At 31.1% G+C, this 20,173-nt stretch overlaps 1 protein-coding gene across 1 annotated transcript in view; it reads left to right on the forward strand.

Moving 5' to 3' along the window:
- The first annotated feature begins 3,060 nt into the window (after positions 1-3,060).
- Positions 3,061-20,173, forward strand: part of LOC138310196 (putative leucine-rich repeat-containing protein DDB_G0290503) — a 39,135-nt gene continuing 22,022 nt past the window's right edge. Inside the window, exons 1-7 of the mRNA XM_069251313.1 lie at positions 3,061-3,072; positions 4,464-4,518; positions 5,125-6,308; positions 17,505-17,581; positions 18,132-18,209; positions 18,350-18,434; positions 18,946-19,176. Of these exons, the coding sequence (XP_069107414.1) occupies positions 3,061-3,072; positions 4,464-4,518; positions 5,125-6,308; positions 17,505-17,581; positions 18,132-18,209; positions 18,350-18,434; positions 18,946-19,176 (1,722 nt within the window). The remainder of the gene's footprint in view (positions 3,073-4,463; positions 4,519-5,124; positions 6,309-17,504; positions 17,582-18,131; positions 18,210-18,349; positions 18,435-18,945; positions 19,177-20,173) is intronic.

Below are 20,173 nucleotides of genomic sequence, written 5' to 3' on the forward strand. Positions count from 1 at the left end.
GGAGTGTTATTTGTTAACAGTCGTTGTTACAGGTATTGTGTAATAATTATAGGCAATCTAAACATGGAGTGTTAACAGTCGTTGTTACAGGTATTGTGTAACAATTATAGCAATCTAAACATGGAGTGTTAACAGTCATTGTTACAGGTATTGTGTAATAATTATAGGCAATCTAAACATGGAGTGTTGTGTTACAGGTATTGTGTAATTATAGGCAATCTAAACATGGAGTGTTAACAGTCCGTTGTTACAGGTATTGTGTAATAATTATAGGCAATCTAAACATGGAGTGTTAACAGTCGTTGTTACAGGTATTAGTGTAATAATTATAGGCAATCTAAACAAGTGTTTAACACGTTGTTACAGGTATTGTGTTAATCAATTATAGGCAATCTACATCCATGGAGTGTTCAACAGTCGTTGTTACAGGTATTGTGTAATAATTATAGGCAATCTAAACATGGAGTGTTAACAGTCATTGTTACAGGTATTGTGTAATAATTATAGGCAATCTAAACATGGAGTGTTAACAGTCATTGTTACAGGTATTGTGTAACAATTATAGGCAATCTAAACATGGAGTGTTAACAGTCGTTGTTACAGGTATTGTGTAATAATTATAGGCAATCTAAACATGGAGTGTTAACAGTAATTTGTTTTACAGGTATTGTGTAATACAATTATAGGCAATCTAAACATGGAGTGATTAACAGTGGTCAGTTACAGGTATTGTGTAATAATTATAGGCAATCTAAAACATGGAGTGTTAACAGTCGTTGTTACAGGTAATTGTGTAATAATTATAGGCAATCTAAACATGGAGTGTTAACAGTCGTTGTTACAGGTATTGTGTAATAATTATATAGGCAATCTAAACATGGAGTGTTAACAGTCGTTTGTTACAGGTATTGTGTAATAATTATAGGCAATCTAAACATGGAGTGTTAACAGTCAATTGTTACAGGTATTGTGTAACAATTATAGGCAATCTAAACATGGAGTGTTAACAGTCGTTTGTTACAGGTATTGTGTAATAATTAAAGGCAATCTAAACATGGAGTGTTAACAGTCGTTGTTACAGGTATTGTTGTAACAATTATAGGCCAATCTAAACATGGAGTGTTATCCACAGTCATTGTTACAGGTATTGTGTAACAATTATAGGCAATCTAAACATGGAGTGTTACCAGTCCGGTTGTTACAGGTATTGTGTAACAATTATAGGCAAATCTAAACATGGAGTGTTAACAGTCGTTGTTACAGGTATTGTGTAATAATTATAGGCAATCTAAACATGGAGTGTTATACAGTCGTTTGTTACAGGTATTTTTGTGTAATAATTATAGGCAATCTAAACATGGAGTGTTAACAGTCGTTTGTTACAGGTATTGTGTAATAATTATAGGCAATCAAAACATGGTGAGTGTTAACAGTCATTTGTTACAGGTATTGTGTAACAATTATAGGCAATCTAAACATGGAGTGTTTAACAGTCATTGTTACAGGTATTGTGTAACAATTATAGGCAATCTAAACATGGAGTGTTAACAGTCATTGTTACAGGTATTGTGTAACAATTATAGGCAATCTAAACATGGAGTGTTAACATTCGTTGTTACAGGTATTGTGTAATAATTATAGGCAATCTAAAGTAGTGTTGAAGATGCTCCACTGCTGACAAATGGTATTTTTTCTCAATCAAAAACAGGAGCAGACGATTTAGTATTTTTCTTCAGTTACAAAAGTTACTACTTTACACCATTACCACCATTGAAAAGTTTGACCTTCAAATTTTACTTCAAGATAAAAAGATCAAAAATAATTAATTGCATCCCGAAAAAAAATTTGTAGCACTATGTCCTATATGGAATGAAGTACTGATTGGGCATGCACTGAAAGCAAAATAAATTAATTTGAATTACTTTTTGTGTTAATTTAACATATGTATACACGATTAAACACCAATTAATGCTAAAGTGATGGGTATCATTAATGCTCAGTTATGTAATAATTATAGGCAATCTAAAGTAGTGTTAAAGATTTGTTTAGTTTTGTTTAGTTCTATTAACAGCCAGGGTCATGTAAGGACGTGCCAGGTGTGTTGGTGGAGGAAAGCGGAGTACCCGGAGAAAAACCACCGGCCAGCGGTCAATACCTGGCAACTGCCCCACATGGGATTCGAACCCTCATCCCAGAGGTGAAGGGCGTGTGGTAATATGTCGGGACATGTTAAAGATGCTCCACCACAGACACAACATAAACATACTCATTACTTAAACAATAACTGATGTTCAATCATATACATGTATATATGTGTCTAATTAACACAAAAATACATAAAAACCATTTGTGTACAATCAGTACTTCATTCTATAATATAGGGCATAGTGCCAGGGAATTTAAAAAAAAAAAAATCACAATGTATAATTTTTTAAATTTTTATATCAAAGTAAAATAAGAAGCTCAATGTTTTCAATGGTGGTAATGGTGTAAATTAAGTAACTTTTGTAACCAAAGAAAAACACTAATTTGTCTGCTCCTGTTTTTGATAGAGAAAAAATATACCATTCGACAGCGGACAGCGGTGTAACATCTCTGTTGATTAACATGGAAATTAATGCTAATTACGCAGCAAAACTTTTAACCATGTAAAATTCACCCATGCATAATAAAAGTGTGTATGAGAGATATAACAGAAATATCTGCGAAATGTTTACATGTGCAAATTAGGAAAATAGAACATATAGTAAAGGTAAAATAAGTTTAAAATATAATTACATGGTGTAATTTTGTAAAGTTAAGACATAAATTTACCATAATTAGTTTCTTTAAACGTAAATCTTTAGAGGCCTGTCTTTATAGGAGTGGCTGTTAATTCAAAAATATCTATCTCTATATTTTGATGTAAGAAGGATCCGAATCACATGTTACATGAGTCTGACCCATATAATGTGTAGAGATGTATAAAAACAATGGAAGGTTCTGCAGAGGTAGATAAATTATTGTAAATTACACCTTAGTTTTTTATGTATTCAGAAAGTATGTGATCGTACACTATACATGAATCTGGATGTAAGTTGGCAGCAACAACATAATAAAAGTAACGGCCAGTTAATACCAATTACATTTTAAATCTTTTATAAATAATTAAAATGGGCACAATGTGTATCATCACATAGGATGTAATCTTGATTTAGATATTACAGGAAATAGAAGTATTTTACAAAAATTACATACATTCATTTAAAAGTAAATTGTACTGATACAAAAAATAAGAGCACAAGACGATTGCCTGCTAACTCATACTCAGGAGTGACTAAGAAAAAAAGTTTAGCTACGATTAAAAATATGGTGGAAAGAATTAGTCCCATAAATAATTCATTCACTAGAATATTTCGAGATCATAGTTAAAAGTATGTGAAATCATGTATTATACTGGTGTCAGTGTAGTGATCGGTCACCAAACCCTGGTTCATCAATAAGCCGCAATATTTATTTGCTACGGGCTAGATGCTGAACTTATTTAGTATTGACCTCGGATTACGGAGGTGAAGATAATTGCAATACTCTTACAGAGTGAGCTTCGAGTTTTATTTAAATTTTTTTACAAGTAATAAGAGTAGGGGATGATAGACAATAGTTTAGTAATCCAGAGGTATCCCGAGTTCCGATTCCCTGGCAGAGGCAGGTAATAAATTTATTAAACAAAATGAAAAATAGGGTTCCAATACCCTGGTTACATGTGTTTTGATGTTTCACGTGTTACATTAACCAGGTCTTCTGTCGATACTTGTATCATTTACCAATTCCCAATTTGATGAGATCGTCATTATAAAATTTGGAACACATTTATGTAGTCCAGCTGTTTCACTTATTTTATAAATGGAGATATATATAGACAGTGTGCTTACTTGTCATATACAAATTAACAACATAAACTGACACAAATTAATAAGTATTTTGTGTAGAAATTCAAAATGGTGATAAAACTAAACTTATGGCATAAAGAGATTTTTTTAATATATCCATACATGTATAAATTAAGTAGTCAATGAGACACGTGTTAAATACAGTCTACGTCACTCGGCAGATGTATATGCTATGCTTCTTTGGCTTAAAGTTGGTAGTACAGTGATTTTCTCACAGGAGACCTGGATATGATTCCTGGTCAGACCACTTGACAGGAATATTTATTTTAGTACATGTATGTTACAATTTTCCCTGTTCTTCTATACATGTAAGAGTTATACAAAGGGAATAGATATTTATCATATAATATTACAAGTATATGTAGACTAATTTACTAAGGGTAATTAAATTGGACATGGTTAGTATGCTTAAGGAATTGTAAGACAGAAATATGATTCTTCTAATTTCATTGTTTTTCTTAAACTTCTATATACATGTATATATTAACCATATATGACAAGACCGTTGATTTAATTTTTACATTTTTTAAACAGCTTCCCAGATTTCTGTTCCTTCAGCCTCCTAAAGAGAGTGTAAAAACCCAACTAGGTATGTGAATGAAAGTACACTTAGTTATAGTTACTGGATTATCTCCTACCTGACTCCGTCTATTGAGTAAAAGTACACTTAGTTATAGTTACTGATTAACCACCTACCTGATTCCGTCTATTGAGTAAAAGTACACTTAGTTATAGTTACTGATTAACCACCTACCTGACTCCGTCTATTGAGTAAAAGTACACTTAGTTATAGTTACTGATTAACCACCTACCTGACTCCGTCTATTGAGTAAAAGTACACTTAGTTATAGTTACTGATTAACCACCTACCTGACTCCGTCTATTGAGTAAAAGTACACTTAGTTATAGTTACTGATTAACCACCTACCTGACTCCGTCTATTGAGTAAAAGTACACTTAGTTATAGTTACTGATTAACCACCTACCTGACTCCGTCTATTGAGTAAAAGTACACTTAGTTATAGTTACTGGTTCATCTCCTACCTGACTCCGTCTATTGCTATGCAGATATCATATTCAAACAAGACTTAGCTTACTATTAAAACTTATTTTTCATACAATAAAGTCATTTAACACAATCTTTTAAGCTGGTTTTCACTTTATATATAACAATATATATTTGGTGTGTACTCAGGCAGTTTACTGCTGGACGAGACCCTGTCTGGACAGCTATATGTTAAAGGATTGTGGGTCTCTGATCTCACTGACCAAGATCTGGCCGCTGGTGTTAACTTTACCACGCTACAACTGGACCGTGACAGAAATGCCATCCCTAAACCCAGTGAGATAGATCACATGGTGAGTTTATTAGACCGTGACAGAAACGGCGTCCCTAAACCCAGTAAAATAGATCACATGGTGAGTTTATTAGACCGTGACAGAAATGCCGTCCCTAAACCCAGTGAAATAGATCACATGGTGAGTTTATTAGACCGTGACAGAAATGCCGTCCCTAAACCCAGTGAAATAGATCACATGGTAAGTTTATTAGACCGTGACAGAAATGCTGTCCCTAAACCCAGTGAAATAGATCACATGGTGAGTTTATTAGACCGTGTCAGAAACGCCGTCCCTAAACTCAGTGAAATAGATCACATGGTGAGTTTATTAGACCGTGACAGAAACGCCGTCCCTAAACCCAGTGAAATAGATCACATGGTGAGTTTATTAGACCATGACAGAAACACTGTCCTTATACCTAGTGAAATAGATCACATGGTGAGTTTATTAGACGGTGACAGAAACGGCGTCCCTAAACCCAGTGAAATAGATCACATGGTGAGTTTTTTAGACCGTGACAGAAACGGCGTCCCTAAACCCAGTGAAATAGATCACATGGTGAGTTTATTAGACCGTGACAGAAACGCCGTCCCTAAACCCAGTGAAATAGATCACATGGTGAGTTTATTAGACCGTGACAGAAACGCCGTCCCTAAACCCAGTGAAATAGATCACATGGTGAGTTTATTAGACCGTGACAGAAACGCCGTCCCTAAACCCAGTGAAATAGATCACATGGTGAGTTTATTAGACCGTGACAGAAACGCCGTCCCTAAACCCAGTGAAATAGATCACATGGTGAGTTTATTAGACCGTGACAGAAACGCCGTCCCTAAACCCAGTGAAATAGATCACATGGTGAGTTTATTAGACCGTGACAGAAATGCTGTCCTTATACCTAGTGAAATAGATCACACGGTGAGTTTATTAGACCGTGACAGAAACGCCGTCCCTAAACCCAGTGAAATAGATCACATGGTGAGTTTATTAGACCGTGACAGAAACGCCGTCCCTAAACCCAGTGAAATAGATCACATGGTGAGTTTATTAGACCGTGACAGAAACGCTGTCCTTATACCTAGTGAAATAGATCACATGGTGAGTTTATTAAATGTTTGAAAATACTCACTGCATATTTCGTTGCCTGCTTACTTCAATTTGCTTTTTTGGTCTTTTGCAAATTTGTCAGCATTCAAATTTCCAAACCGTGACATTTATATTTTGCAAAACGTCGTCCGCACACAACTTGTTTGCCAGTGAACAGCGCAGATAGCGACAGTGACGTCAATGGCTAATTTGTGCCCGGAGGCTAAGCCAATGAAAACGTGAGAAAAAGTCACGTTATGTTCTAATGTATTATTTGGTGTAAGGAGAATAATATTTATAACATTTACACCAATATTTAGATTGCTAGATTTGTCATAACATGTCAGGTGAGCAATAAAGGTCCTCTGGGCCTCATGTTACATATGACCTACAGTTAAAGCCATAAACTGACTTGTTACGAGATAAATGATTAGTTGTGTTTTTTATGTGATTACGAGATAAATGATTAGTTGTGTTTTTTATGTGATTACGAGATAAATGATTAGTTGTGTTTTTTATGTGATTACGAGATAAATGATTAGTTGTGTTTTTTATGTGATTAAGAGATAAATGATTAGTTGTGTTTTTTATGTGATTACGAGATAAATGATTAGTTGTGTTTTTTATGTGATTACGAGATAAATGATTAGTTGTGTTTTTTTATGTGATTACGAGATAAATGATTAGTTGTGTTTTTTTTATGTGATTATGAGATAAATGATTAGTTGTGTTTTTTATGTGATTACGAGATAAATGATTAGTTGTGTTTTTTATGTGATTACGAGATAAATGATTAGTTGTGTTTTTTATGTGATTACGAGATAAATGATTAGTTGTGTTTTTTATGTGATTACGAGATAAATGATTAGTTGTGTTTTTTATGTGATTACGAGATAAATGATTAGATGTGTTTTTTATGTGATTACGAGATAAATGATTAGTTGTGTTTTTTATGTGATTACGAGATAAATGATTAGTTGTGTTTTTTATGTGATTACGAGATAAATGATTAGTTGTGTTTTTTATGTGATTACGAGATAAATGATTAGTTGTGTTTTATTACGAGATAAATGATTAGTTGTGTTTTTTATGTGATTACGAGATAAATGATTAGTTGTGTTTTTTATGTGATTACGAGATAAATGATTAGTTGTGTTTTTTATGTGATTACGAGATAAATGATTAGTTGTGTTTTTTATGTGATTACGAGATAAATGATTAGTTGTGTTTTATTACGAGATAAATGATTAGTTGTGTTTTATTACGAGATAAATGATTAGTTGTGTTTTATTACGAGATAAATGATTAGTTGTGTTTTATTACGAGATAAATGATTAGTTGTGTTTTTTGGCGAGGATCACCTCGCCATTGTGATCGTGGTTGCAAAATTCTCTTTCAGTCAATTTCCTCAATATGATTGGCTTAGAACTTGCTCGCAGATACTAGCGCTCCTAACGGCAGTGTATTCAACAACTTTGATTTTACCGGGAATTTTAAATAGCAAATTTTGAATATGAAAGTTACTGAAATAAGCGTATCTGTAATGTTGAAATAGGAGAAGTAGATAACTGCTTTCATATCCTTACCATAAACACTATCCAAATGATCTTAGGTTGGAAAATTTTCACTTGAATTGTTTACAATGTATCTAGACTTTCCGTCCCGAAAATGTTGTTAACAATGCATGAAGACGTTTCGTCCCGAAAATGCTTCGCTTCGCCCCACGCGTTTTGTCCCTACTAGTGACAATTATCCCGCAACGGAAAAAATGAAATCAATGTTTCACCTCAAACATCAAAATTTTAACAATAATGATTTTTGTAATTTGAATCACATTAGTTCGGGAGCAAATAAATCTCAGGACGAAATGGAGATTTGTTTATCACGGCTGCGTTATGCTACATGTACGTGTAAATCCACAATGGAAGAAAGACAACTCTAAGAAAATTTAGGATAAACTTTGTAAACTGATCAAATAGCGCGTGAGAGACGATGAACATTTTCTAAATGTCCAAGCTGGCGTAATCTTCCAACTTACGGCAGTTAATAAGGTATGAATATTTACCACATCCATAATTATCGATAATTTTATAAGCACATGTATACATTATCAGATTATATATACATATTAAAGCACGTATAGAGGTTGTCACTAAAAACATTTTAGCCACTTTCATCACATGTAGGCCTACAGGAGCTTGACGTTCTGATAATATATATAACGTATTCTTGGTCCGAATGACAAAAATCATACATAAAATGTTCGTATACACTCGAAGTGAGATTTTTTTGGACTACTTCATTTGTAGATCGATGAAAATGCCGATTTCTTTTTCATAATTCTTCCGTAGAACGGCACTTAAAAAGCTGTTTCAATCTACAACAAACGTGGAGAAAACGGTTAAATGTTTAGCAATTATCCTGAGTTATATTTTATCAACAATCATCAGAGATTAGTAATTAAAACTTAGATAAACGTACTCCCGATTCTCACTTGCATTGTGTGATCACTCGAGCGGAACTAATCTCTACCACCTGGCACAGTCTTACAAAGGGGTGTTCTCTTAACGCCAACATATTTATCAACAACAGGTAGGTGTTGTTTTAGGAAACAATAGGAAGGCAATTATATACTGTTTCATATAAGCTGTCTTTATTTTCACCTGTAAAGTCACTTGAGATATACCTGTATTTCAATCAGTATCATAGGTAACATTGGTGGGTTTTGGATAAAAATTCATTCAATATATTCCGTATTATATACAACCAAGGATGTCTCATATACGTCCTTGATACAACGTAAATTATTAATCAAAGATAATCAGTGCTTTAATATATATGCTAAGAATTAATATGGAGCTACATGTGGATTATTAAGAACGATGCATTTTGAGTTCCAGGTGAAATATTTTTTTACAAATCATATCTCAATTTTATCAGAAAAACAGGTTTCTTGATCAGTGTATATTCTAATGTAACAGTATTCTGTTTTGACATAGGAGTTCCAGTAGGGCTACATTCTTAGCCAACTTTCATTTCTTGTGACCGTGCATAGTTGCGCATGATTTCTCTTATCGCATAGACGTACACCGTGAAGTATTTGGTTAGAAAATGAGTGGAGAAAAACAATATCACAAAAGTTTAAATTAATATTGTCGGAAATTTTGACCTGTTGATTATAGTTTAAGTTGGTAATCTATTGAAGCCGACACAAACACACATTATGATGTTTTATAAACATTGGTAATAATATATCATTGGGGTTTAATGCTCTATATGTATTTTTGATACAAAATATTTTTTAGAAGTCACTTAATAATGTAAAAATACTAAATGAAATGAGATTGAAGACTGTTACTTAGGGTCTTAACCATATTCATTTTAATACACATTGTAGATGTTAATGTTGCAATACTGGCAAAATTATTTCAAGTCCATATGTTGAAGGTCTTGTAATTCTCAAAATGTTGCAAACTTTTATTGCTCAGAATACCAAATTAACAGTTTTCTAATTTTTTTCTGTTTAAAGATTATAGTACATATACCAATTTGTATCTAGTAACAATGTTTGACCGAAATTCAACCATAGGAAAGAAATTTATATGTTATTTCTAACATGCACAAAAATATATAATTTTACTGCGCTGTTAACGGACAACAGTTTAATTATTGGGTGCTTTTTTGCTATAATGATATACAAATGTACATGTACATTTACATTATAATGTAGCATCACGCTGATCTAGAAATACCATCATAGGATAAGAAAGCAGGAAAATTATATAATTATGATAAATGATGCATCATAATGCAACTTTCAAAATATATTGTATGTTCTGTTAACTTAAAAAGGTCAGTCAAGTACAAGTAAAATTTGAAAATCATATTTGACATAAATTCACTTACTCTTTGGTAGGTTATTAACGCAGATGTTACATGTACATGTACTATATATGTATATAAGGTCACTTAACAGACATATATGGAAGACCTTGTGGAAATATATCACTTTTCAACAGGCAAAAGGCTTATATTATTTCAAACTTTTAATCAAATTAGTGTTACACTAAGTTGAAACTGGATAATTCCTTTTTGGATTTTTTCTTTGATATTACTGAATGGTAAAGTTACTTCCATGTGAAATAAGTTTCAAAGAATTTTGCTTGATTTTAGTATCAATCTATTGAAAATCTAATGAGATTTATACCAGAGATTTTTAGATATATCAAGAAAATCTTTAAAATTCTTGAAATAAAATCATTGTGAATTTAATTTAATTTAATTTCATTCATAGATTCTATTGTTATATTTTCATAGATATTAACAGAAACATATATTATATGTATATATGTATCTGATATTACATATGAACACTTATTGAAATGAAAATTAATCAATATACACTTAGATAAGTATCAACACAGGTAACTTTTACAGGTAAATTTACCTGTGGCATTGGGTCTGCCTTTAGGAAAAAGACTATAACCACTGTCACAACAAACTACCCTACAGCTAAATCCAAAATGTTGGCGTTCAGAGATACACCCCTTACAAATGCAATCACACAAAAGCCTACACGATCACTGTTTTTAGTGCGATTACATCTTTGAGTATGAACAATACTAGTTCTTTGAACTTTTTACTCGGCAAAATAAACTTATCACCGTGCCCATGCACACATGCATATGCATATACTTATACTTCTGTGTGCACATTATCAGATACATTATATGACAACTGCTGTATTAGTATTAATCAATTTATGAAGGACAAAACTCCAAAGAACAGGAGGACTAAAGAACAACAGAAAATAAATTTCAATAATATTTACTCTAAACTGGTATTGTTATTTATAAAAAAAATGTTTAATTATATGATATTAGCCTTTTCGGTAATTACTCTGTTAATACATTTATTGTTTTCTATGTTTTACAGAATGTCTACATGCAAGTATCATTTCAATTGGAACCAGTCCAGGAGAAAAAATGTGTGAACAAAATGAAAGAAATCATTTTCAACTGTGGTAGCTTAATACTGTAATAGTTTTTGATATAAAAATAATTACTATCATCATATTCAAATTCCATATATATAATACATTTAATGTTGTAAACATTTTTGATCCAAATAATTACCATCATCATCTTCATTCCATATATACAATACACATTAGTGTTGTGATTTGTGAATTTTACTTTAATATGCATATACTTGGTATTTGTTTATTTTCTATGACATCTACATGCTTGAAATAAAAAGAATAAATAAAACATTAAATTTATAACACAATATGACATTAGTTGTTAATATTTTTAGAAAACATATTAAGATTATTGTTAATAATACACTAATCATCATCTTCGGCATACTTTATTCAAAATAAATTAGATATTAATTTGCATAACACAGGTTGTCTTATGTTTTCCTCCTTGACTATCAATCTTCTCTGATCACTCTGAAAATGGTGATTTTACCTTTTTCGGTCGCCACATGAACTGCCTTAAATCAATTATATCCAATGCAATGAGACAACTGCATTTATTATAACGCTGTAAGGCAATTCTGCAAGATCAGCTTACATTGTTAATTTACATTGAACATATACATGCACAGTATGGTACCTTATTTATATCTCCTTTCCTATTTTCAATATACCTTGATGACTTGGAATCTTACCTGGCGGAAAAAGAATGTTAATTGTCTGACAACTATTGACAAATTATTTACAGATAATATTGAAATGTATCCCAAACTTTTATCATTTTATATGGCGATGACACTGTTCTACAACAAAGTTAAACGGATTTGAATAATATTGCATTACATTATTGCATTACATGGAAATTATAATCTAATATATCAGAAAGATAAAAGTTGTAATATTCTCAAAACGTAAATTGGCCCATCAACACCAGTTTACGTTATGGGATATAGAATTATTTTGATAAGAAGGGTAAACATATCTATGTATATTTTTTAATATTAATGGTAGCGTTTTTAAAGAAAAGGAAAAAACTGCTGAACAAACAATTAAATCAGTGTCTACTATTTTTAAGAAACAAAGAAATGTATCCCTTCCTGTTGATTTTAAACTGAAAATATTTTAGTCACTTGTAATGCCAGTTTTATTATACTCATCAGAAGTATGGGGATTTGAAAATACAAATATTGTAGAAAAAATCATTTGTAATTTCCTCAAGTTAAAAAAAGTGTATAAAACAATTCATGGTTTATGGCGAGCTAACAAGATACCCAATTGATATTGGAATAAAATGTAGAATGATTACTTTTTGGCATAATGTATACTTAACATGAAAATAGACCAGACGTTTTTAGCTCGCCTATTCGAAGAATAGGGGGAGCTAATGTTGTCACCCCGGCGTCGGCGTCGGCGTCGGCGTCAGCGTTGGCGTCCCATTTTACGTTAAAGTTTTTGAGCAAGCTTCTGTTTCGTCAATTGTTTAAGCTTAAGTCATCATAAATGTTTCTGATTTTATTTTCCTAATGTGTATGGATGCTGAACGTGATAATACAACCAATTTTGGGCCCTTTAGTTTTTTTTGAGTCTGTTAATTTGTCATATTTCCATGTTTAAATAGTAAATACTTGAACAACAACTTCTTCTGAATAGGCGAGCTTTGCTGTTCTCCGACAGCTCTTGTTTAAATGGCTGTAAAATGTTTAAGATATTTTATCAGAGCTAGTTTAAATCATGTTTGGATATATCAATCAACTTGCTGTTTTACAAAAGACTAATTACAAAAACTTTGTTTAAAAGTAGACCAATTGACCAGTTTATTCAGAAATGGTATGACTATATTGATAAGTCTTCTTGAGGACTGACATATTCTATATTTAAGACATTTTGGCATAGAAAAATATGCCTCTTGTCTGTCTCTGCTGCAAAACAATACTTGTTAACTGATACTTTGGTCCCAGGAACTTAATGAGAATAGCAATTCAGAATGGATATTTTAATTGACATCAAATTAACAAGGAAAAGGTTAAAGATGCTATAAAGTCATTTGGCATATAACACCATAGGAAATATTAGAATGGGCTCCTAAGAGTTTAGTATATGTTTCTTATTTAACACCTTGGTGTCCAAGGAATCCTCAAAAGTCCAAACTGGAAGGAACACTAGCAAACTTTATTTCTTATTGTCCAAAAAAATGTTGACTTTAGAAATATATCCTCCAATCATTGAGACCGAGCCATTTAGTACTTTCAGTACTTTGATTATGTGATTACGAGATAAATGATTAGTTGTGTTTTTTATGTGATTACGAGATAAATGATTAGTTGTGTTTTTTATGTGATTACGAGATAAATGATTAGTTGTGTTTTTTATGTGATTACGAGATAAATGATTAGTTGTGTTTTATTACGAGATAAATGATTAGTTGTGTTTTTTATGTGATTACGAGATAAATGATTAGTTGTGTTTTTTATGTGATTACGAGATAAATGATTAGTTGTGTTTTTTATGTGATTACGAGATAAATGATTAGTTGTGTTTTATTACGAGATAAATGATTAGTTGTGTTTTTTATGTGATTACGAGATAAATGATTAGTTGTGTTTTATTACGAGATAAATGATTAGTTGTGTTTTTTATGTGATTACGAGATAAATGATTAGTTGTGTTTTTTATGTGATTACGAAATAAATGATTAGTTGTGTTTTATTACGAGATAAATGATTAGTTGTGTTTTTTATTTGATTACGAGATAAATGATTAGTTGTGTTTTTTATGTGATTACGAGATAAATGATTAGTTGTGTTTTTTATGTGATTACGAGATAAATGATTAGTTGTGTTTTATTACGAGATAAATGATTAGTTGTGTTTTTTATGTGATTACGAGATAAATGATTAGTTGTGTTTTTTATGTGATTACGAGATAAATGATTAGTTGTGTTTTTTTATGTGATTACGAGATAAATGATTATTGTTGTGTTTTTTATGTGATTACGAGATAAATGATTAGTTGTGTTTTTTATGTGATTACGAGATAAATGATTAGTGTGTGTTTTTTATGTGATTAAGAGATAAATGATTAGTTGTGTTTTTTATGTGATTACGAGATAAATGATTAGTTGTGTTTTTTTTATGTGATTACGAGATAAATGATTAGTTGTGTTTTTTATGTGATTACGAGATAAATGATTAGATGTGTTTTTTATGTGATTACGAGATAAATGATTAGTTGTGTTTTTTATGTGATTACGAGATAAATGATTAGTTGTGTTTTTTATGTGATTACGAGATAAATGATAAGTTGTGTTTTTTATGTGATTTCGAGATAAATGATTAGTTGTGTGTTTTTATGTGATTAAGAGATAAATGATTAGTTGTGTTTTTTATGTGATTACGAGATAAATGATTAGTTGTGTTTTTTATGTGATTACGAGATAAATGATTAGTTGTGTTTTTTATGTGATTACGAGATAAATGATTAGTTGTGTTTTTTATGTGATTACGAGATAAATGATTAGTTGTGTTTTTTATGTGATTAAGAGATAAATGATTAGTTGTGTTTTTATGTGATTAAGAGATAAATGATTAGTTGTGTTTTTTATGTGATTACGAGATAAATGATTAGTTGTGTTTTTTATGTGATTACGAGATAAATGATTAGTTGTGTTTTTTATGTGATTACGAGATAAATGATTAGTTGTGTTTTTTATGTGATTACGAGATAAATGATTAGTTGTGTTTTTTATGTGATTAAGAGATAAATGATTAGTTGTGTTTTTTATGTGATTACGAGATAAATGATTAGTTGTGTGTTTTTTTATGTGATTACGAGATAAATGATTAGTTGTGTTTTTTATGTGATTACGAGATAAATGATTAGTTGTGTTTTTTATGTGATTACGAGATAAATGATTAGTTGTGTTTTTTATGTGATTACGAGATAAATGATAAGTTGTGTTTTTTATGTGATTTCGAGATAAATGATTAGTTGTGTTTTTATGTGATTAAGAGATAAATGATTAGTTGTGTTTTTTTATGTGATTACGAGATAAATGATTAGTTGTGTTTTTTATGTGATTACGAGATAAATGATTAGTTGTGTTTTTTATGTGATTACGAGATAAATGATTAGTTGTGTTTTTTATGTGATTACGAGATAAATGATTAGTTGTGTTTTTTATGTGATTAAGAGATAAATGATTAGTTGTGTTTTTTATGTGATTACGAGATAAATGATTAGTTGTGTTTTTTATGTGATTACGAGATAAATGATTAGTTGTGTTTTTTATGTGATTAAGAGATAAATGATTAGTTGTGTTTTTTATGTGATTACGAGATAAATGATTAGTTGTGTTTTTTATGTGATTACGAGATAAATGATTAGTTGTGTTTTTTATGTGATTACGAGATAAATGATTAGTTGTGTTTTTTATGTGATTACGAGATAAATGATTAGTTGTGTTTTTTATGTGATTACGAGATAAATGATTAGTTGTGTTTTATTACGAGATAAATGATTAGTTGTGTTTTTTTATGTGATTACGAGATAAATGATTAGTTGTGTTTTTTATGTGATTAAGAGATAAATGATTAGTTGTGTTTTTTATGTGATTACGAGATAAATGATTAGTTGTGTTTTTTATGTGATTACGAGATAAATGATTAGTTGTGTTTTATTACGAGATAAATGATTAGTTGTGTTTTTTATGTGATTACGAGATAAATGATTAGTTGTGTTTTTTATGTGATTACGAGATAAATGATTAGTTGTGTTTTATTACGAGATAAATGATTAGTTGTGTTTTTTATGTGATTACGAGATAAATGATTAGTTGTGTTTTTTATGTGATTACGAGATAAATGATTAGTTGTGTTTTTTATGTGATTACGAGATAAATGATTAGTTGTGTTTTTTATGTGATTACGAGATAAATGATTAGTTGTGTTTTTATGTGATTACGAGATAAATGATTAGTTGTGTTTTTTATGTGATTACGAGATAAATGATTAGTTGTGTTTTTTTTATGTGATTATGAGATAAATGATTAGTTGTGTTTTTTATGTGATTACGAGATAAATGATTAGTTGTGTTTTTTTTATGTGATTATGAGATAAATGATTAGTTGTGTTTTTTATGTGATTACGAGATAAATGAATAGTTGTGTTTTTTATGTGATTACAAGATAAATGATTAGTTGTGTTTTTTATGTGATTACAAGATAAATGATTAGTTGTGTTTTTTATGTGATTACGAGATAAATGATTAGTTGTGTTTTTTATGTGATTACGAGATAAATGATTAGTTGTGTTTTTTATGTGATTACGAGATAAATGATTAGTTGTGTTTTTTATGTGATTACGAGATAAATGATTAGTTGTGTTTTTTATGTGATTACGAGATAAATGATTAGTTGTGTTTTATTACGAGATAAATGATTAGTTGTGTTTTTTATGTGATTACGAGATAAATGATTAGTTGTGTTTTTTATGTGATTACGAGATAAATGATTAGTTGTGTTTTTTATGTGATTACGAGATAAATGATTAGTTGTGTTTTTTATGTGATTACGAGATAAATGATTAGTGTGTGTTTTTTTATGTGATTACGAGATAAATGATTAGTTGTGTTTTTTATGTGATTACGAGATAAATGATTAGTTGTGTTTTTTATGTGATTACGAGATAAATGATTAGTTGTGTTTTTTATGTGATTACGAGATAAATGATTAGTTGTGTTTTTTATGTGATTACGAGATAAATGATTAGTTGTGTTTTTTATGTGATTACGAGATAAATGATTAGTTGTGTTTTTTATGTGATTACGAGATAAATGATTAGTTGTGTTTTATTACGAGATAAATGATTAGTTGTGTTTTTTATGTGATTACGAGATAAATGATTAGTTGTGTTTTTTATGTGATTACGAGATAAATGATTAGTTGTGTTTTTTATGTGATTACGAGATAAATGATTAGTTGTGTTTTTTATGTGATTACGAGATAAATGATTAGTTGTGTTTTTTATGTGATTACGAGATAAATGATTAGTTGTGTTTTTTATGTGATTACGAGATAAATGATTAGTTGTGTTTTTTATGTGATTACGAGATAAATGATTAGTTGTGTTTTATTACGAGATAAATGATTAGTTGTGTTTTTTATGATACAGATGAGTGGTATATGGCTTCAAGCGATCAAGAAGAAACCAGAGCTTATCAACCGTTACTTCAACCTCCTCAAGTCTGAGTAAGGTCACTGTGTAAGAAGAGATATGGAGGATTCAGTGATTAAAAGGCGTTTTGGGTGTCAGTTATGCCATAATATACTTCAATTTGCCTAAGTTTGTTAGTTTATATAGTAGAAGTGACAAGTAAATGTTAATAAAAAGGAATATTATCTTTTTATTGATTTATGGAGGAATATTTGAGGTCAACTGAGATGAAGTCTCTAGTGACTTATGCTATTATTGCCTTTTGTCCGTCGTCATTGGTCATCCGAAAGGTCAACCAAGTAAATTTTCAAAAGATACTGATAGGAATTTCCAATCAGTTTTCAAATCCATGAATCTTCACAAACTTGTTTTAAAATGGAAGCTGAAAAATTCTGTTGTTGTAACAACAGAAGGAAAATAGTTTACAGTATGCTAATGTCCCTGTTATCACAATAACATCAATTTTTCCAGAACATTTTTTTTTCATTCAATAGAAACAAAACAACAAGAATGCTTTATTCTCTATAGTACAAACAAAAAGGATCATTTATTTGATTAATACATTTGTTTTTATTTTTATTGTAGACGATACAAAGACATCCGCCATGCAGCAGAATATATGACTGATGATTTAGCTAAGAAGATTGCATTCGAGTTTCTTAAGTAAGCAATATAAATTATTAAAAATCCTAAGACCTTATTGCCTAGCTTGAACCTTTCCACTATTTTAACTTTTTTTTGTGCCATGTTTATTAAAATATCTTCTTCCAATATTTGACCTTTTGACCTTCAATCCTTTTCAGTGAGTTTGGTAAGAATGCCTTCCCAATGTTAAACAGTAGCTCTGCTGATCAGATAGCCTCAGTGAGTGAAGAACTTCACCTCAAGGTTTGTCAGTTTTATACCATTTATACACCTCCATTGTGTCAAATCGTCATTTAATTGTTAATTTTTCCTTTGTACCCAGACAATACATGAGATGTTGGTTATTTTTCCTTTGTACCCAGACAATACATGAGATGTTGGTTACTTTTTCAGACCATCCTTTGTACCCAGACAATACATGAGATGTTGGTTACTTTTTCAGACCATCCTTTGTACCCAGACAATACATGAGATGTTGGTTACTTTTTCCTTTGTACTCAGACAATACATGAGATGTTGGTTATTATTTTTCCTTTGTACCCAGACAATACATGAGATGTTGGTTACTTTTTCAGACCATCCTTTGTACCCAGACAATACATGAGATGTTGGTTACTTTTTCAGACCATCCTTTGTACCCAGACAATACATGAGATGTTGGTTACTTTTTCCTTTGTACTCAGACAATACATGAGATGTTGGTTATTTTTCCTTTGTACCCAGACAATACATGAGATGTTGGTTACTTTTTCAGACCATCCTTTGTACCCAGACAATGCATGAGATTCTGATCAAGTCTGGGTGCTACAGGTCACTGGAGAGTGCTCTAGAGGAGAACAGAGTGAGGCAGAGGACACCTGTGGCGTTTTTCTCCCTCACCCAGACAGAGATAGATACACTAGAGTCGGCTGTAGACCTGGCCAGACTGGTCGATCCCTCTCTGGACGTTTCTATACTGGACATCATAGAAACAAACCAGTCAGAGGTAAGTTATGTTCAATATATTTTATTATCAATATTTTTAGGTCATTTGACCCAAAGGGTCAGGATTACGTATATATAGTCATGCTTCTTCTATCATTACCATTCGCTGTCTGCCGTTTGTAAATTGTTCATTCAAATGACTTCTTTTCAATAACAAAAGCCTAGCTGATACTGATATTGGGCCTGTAGCATGCTGGTATGAAGGTTTGTTAAAAAAACGACCTTAATCTTCATTCAAGGTCACAAGGGTCAAATGAGCTAAAATCGACTTTTTACCAAAGAGGCCTTATAGGGCCTGTATTACGTTAGGATAAAAGGTAATCAAGTTAATTAGCCCACCATCATAAGATAAAGGCTGTTCTGTGTTTTGTCATCCATCCGTCTGTCCTTCTGTCTGTCCTTCCGTCCGTCTGTTAACAATAGCAATTCTTTTCACTTCAAGTTTTTTTCTCATAAAGTACTGATCTGTCTCAAATTCCATTTGTGGGTTACAATTATGTAAGGGCCCTAGTTGTGCATATTGCATTTTGGGACCGATCAGTCAACAAGATGGCTGACAGGTAGCCATCTTGGATTTTGATAATTAATGTTTGTTACTACTATTTCTCAGAAAATACTGAAGGGATATTTTTGTTAAATTTTATATCTATATACATATTGTACATGTAGGATTCCCTTGGGCCCTAATTGTACATATTGTATTTTGTGACTGACCCGTCCACAAGATGGCCGATAGGCAGCCCTCTTAGATTTTAATAGTTGAAGTTATTTCTCAGATTGTACTGAAGGGATTTTTCTCAAATTTCACGTGCAGGTTTTTCTTGGACTTTAGTTGTATATATTTAATTTTGGAATTGATTTGTCAACAAGATGACTTACAGGCAGCCGTCTTGGAATTGATAGTTGAAATTAATTATCGCTATTGCTCAGAAAGTACTGATGAAATCTCTCTGATGTCTCAACTTCTTTGTAACTCTACATTGATTTATCAATCACAC

This window comes from Argopecten irradians, chromosome 16 (genome assembly GCF_041381155.1).
Source record: "Argopecten irradians isolate NY chromosome 16, Ai_NY, whole genome shotgun sequence".
Taxonomy (NCBI): domain Eukaryota; kingdom Metazoa; phylum Mollusca; class Bivalvia; order Pectinida; family Pectinidae; genus Argopecten; species Argopecten irradians.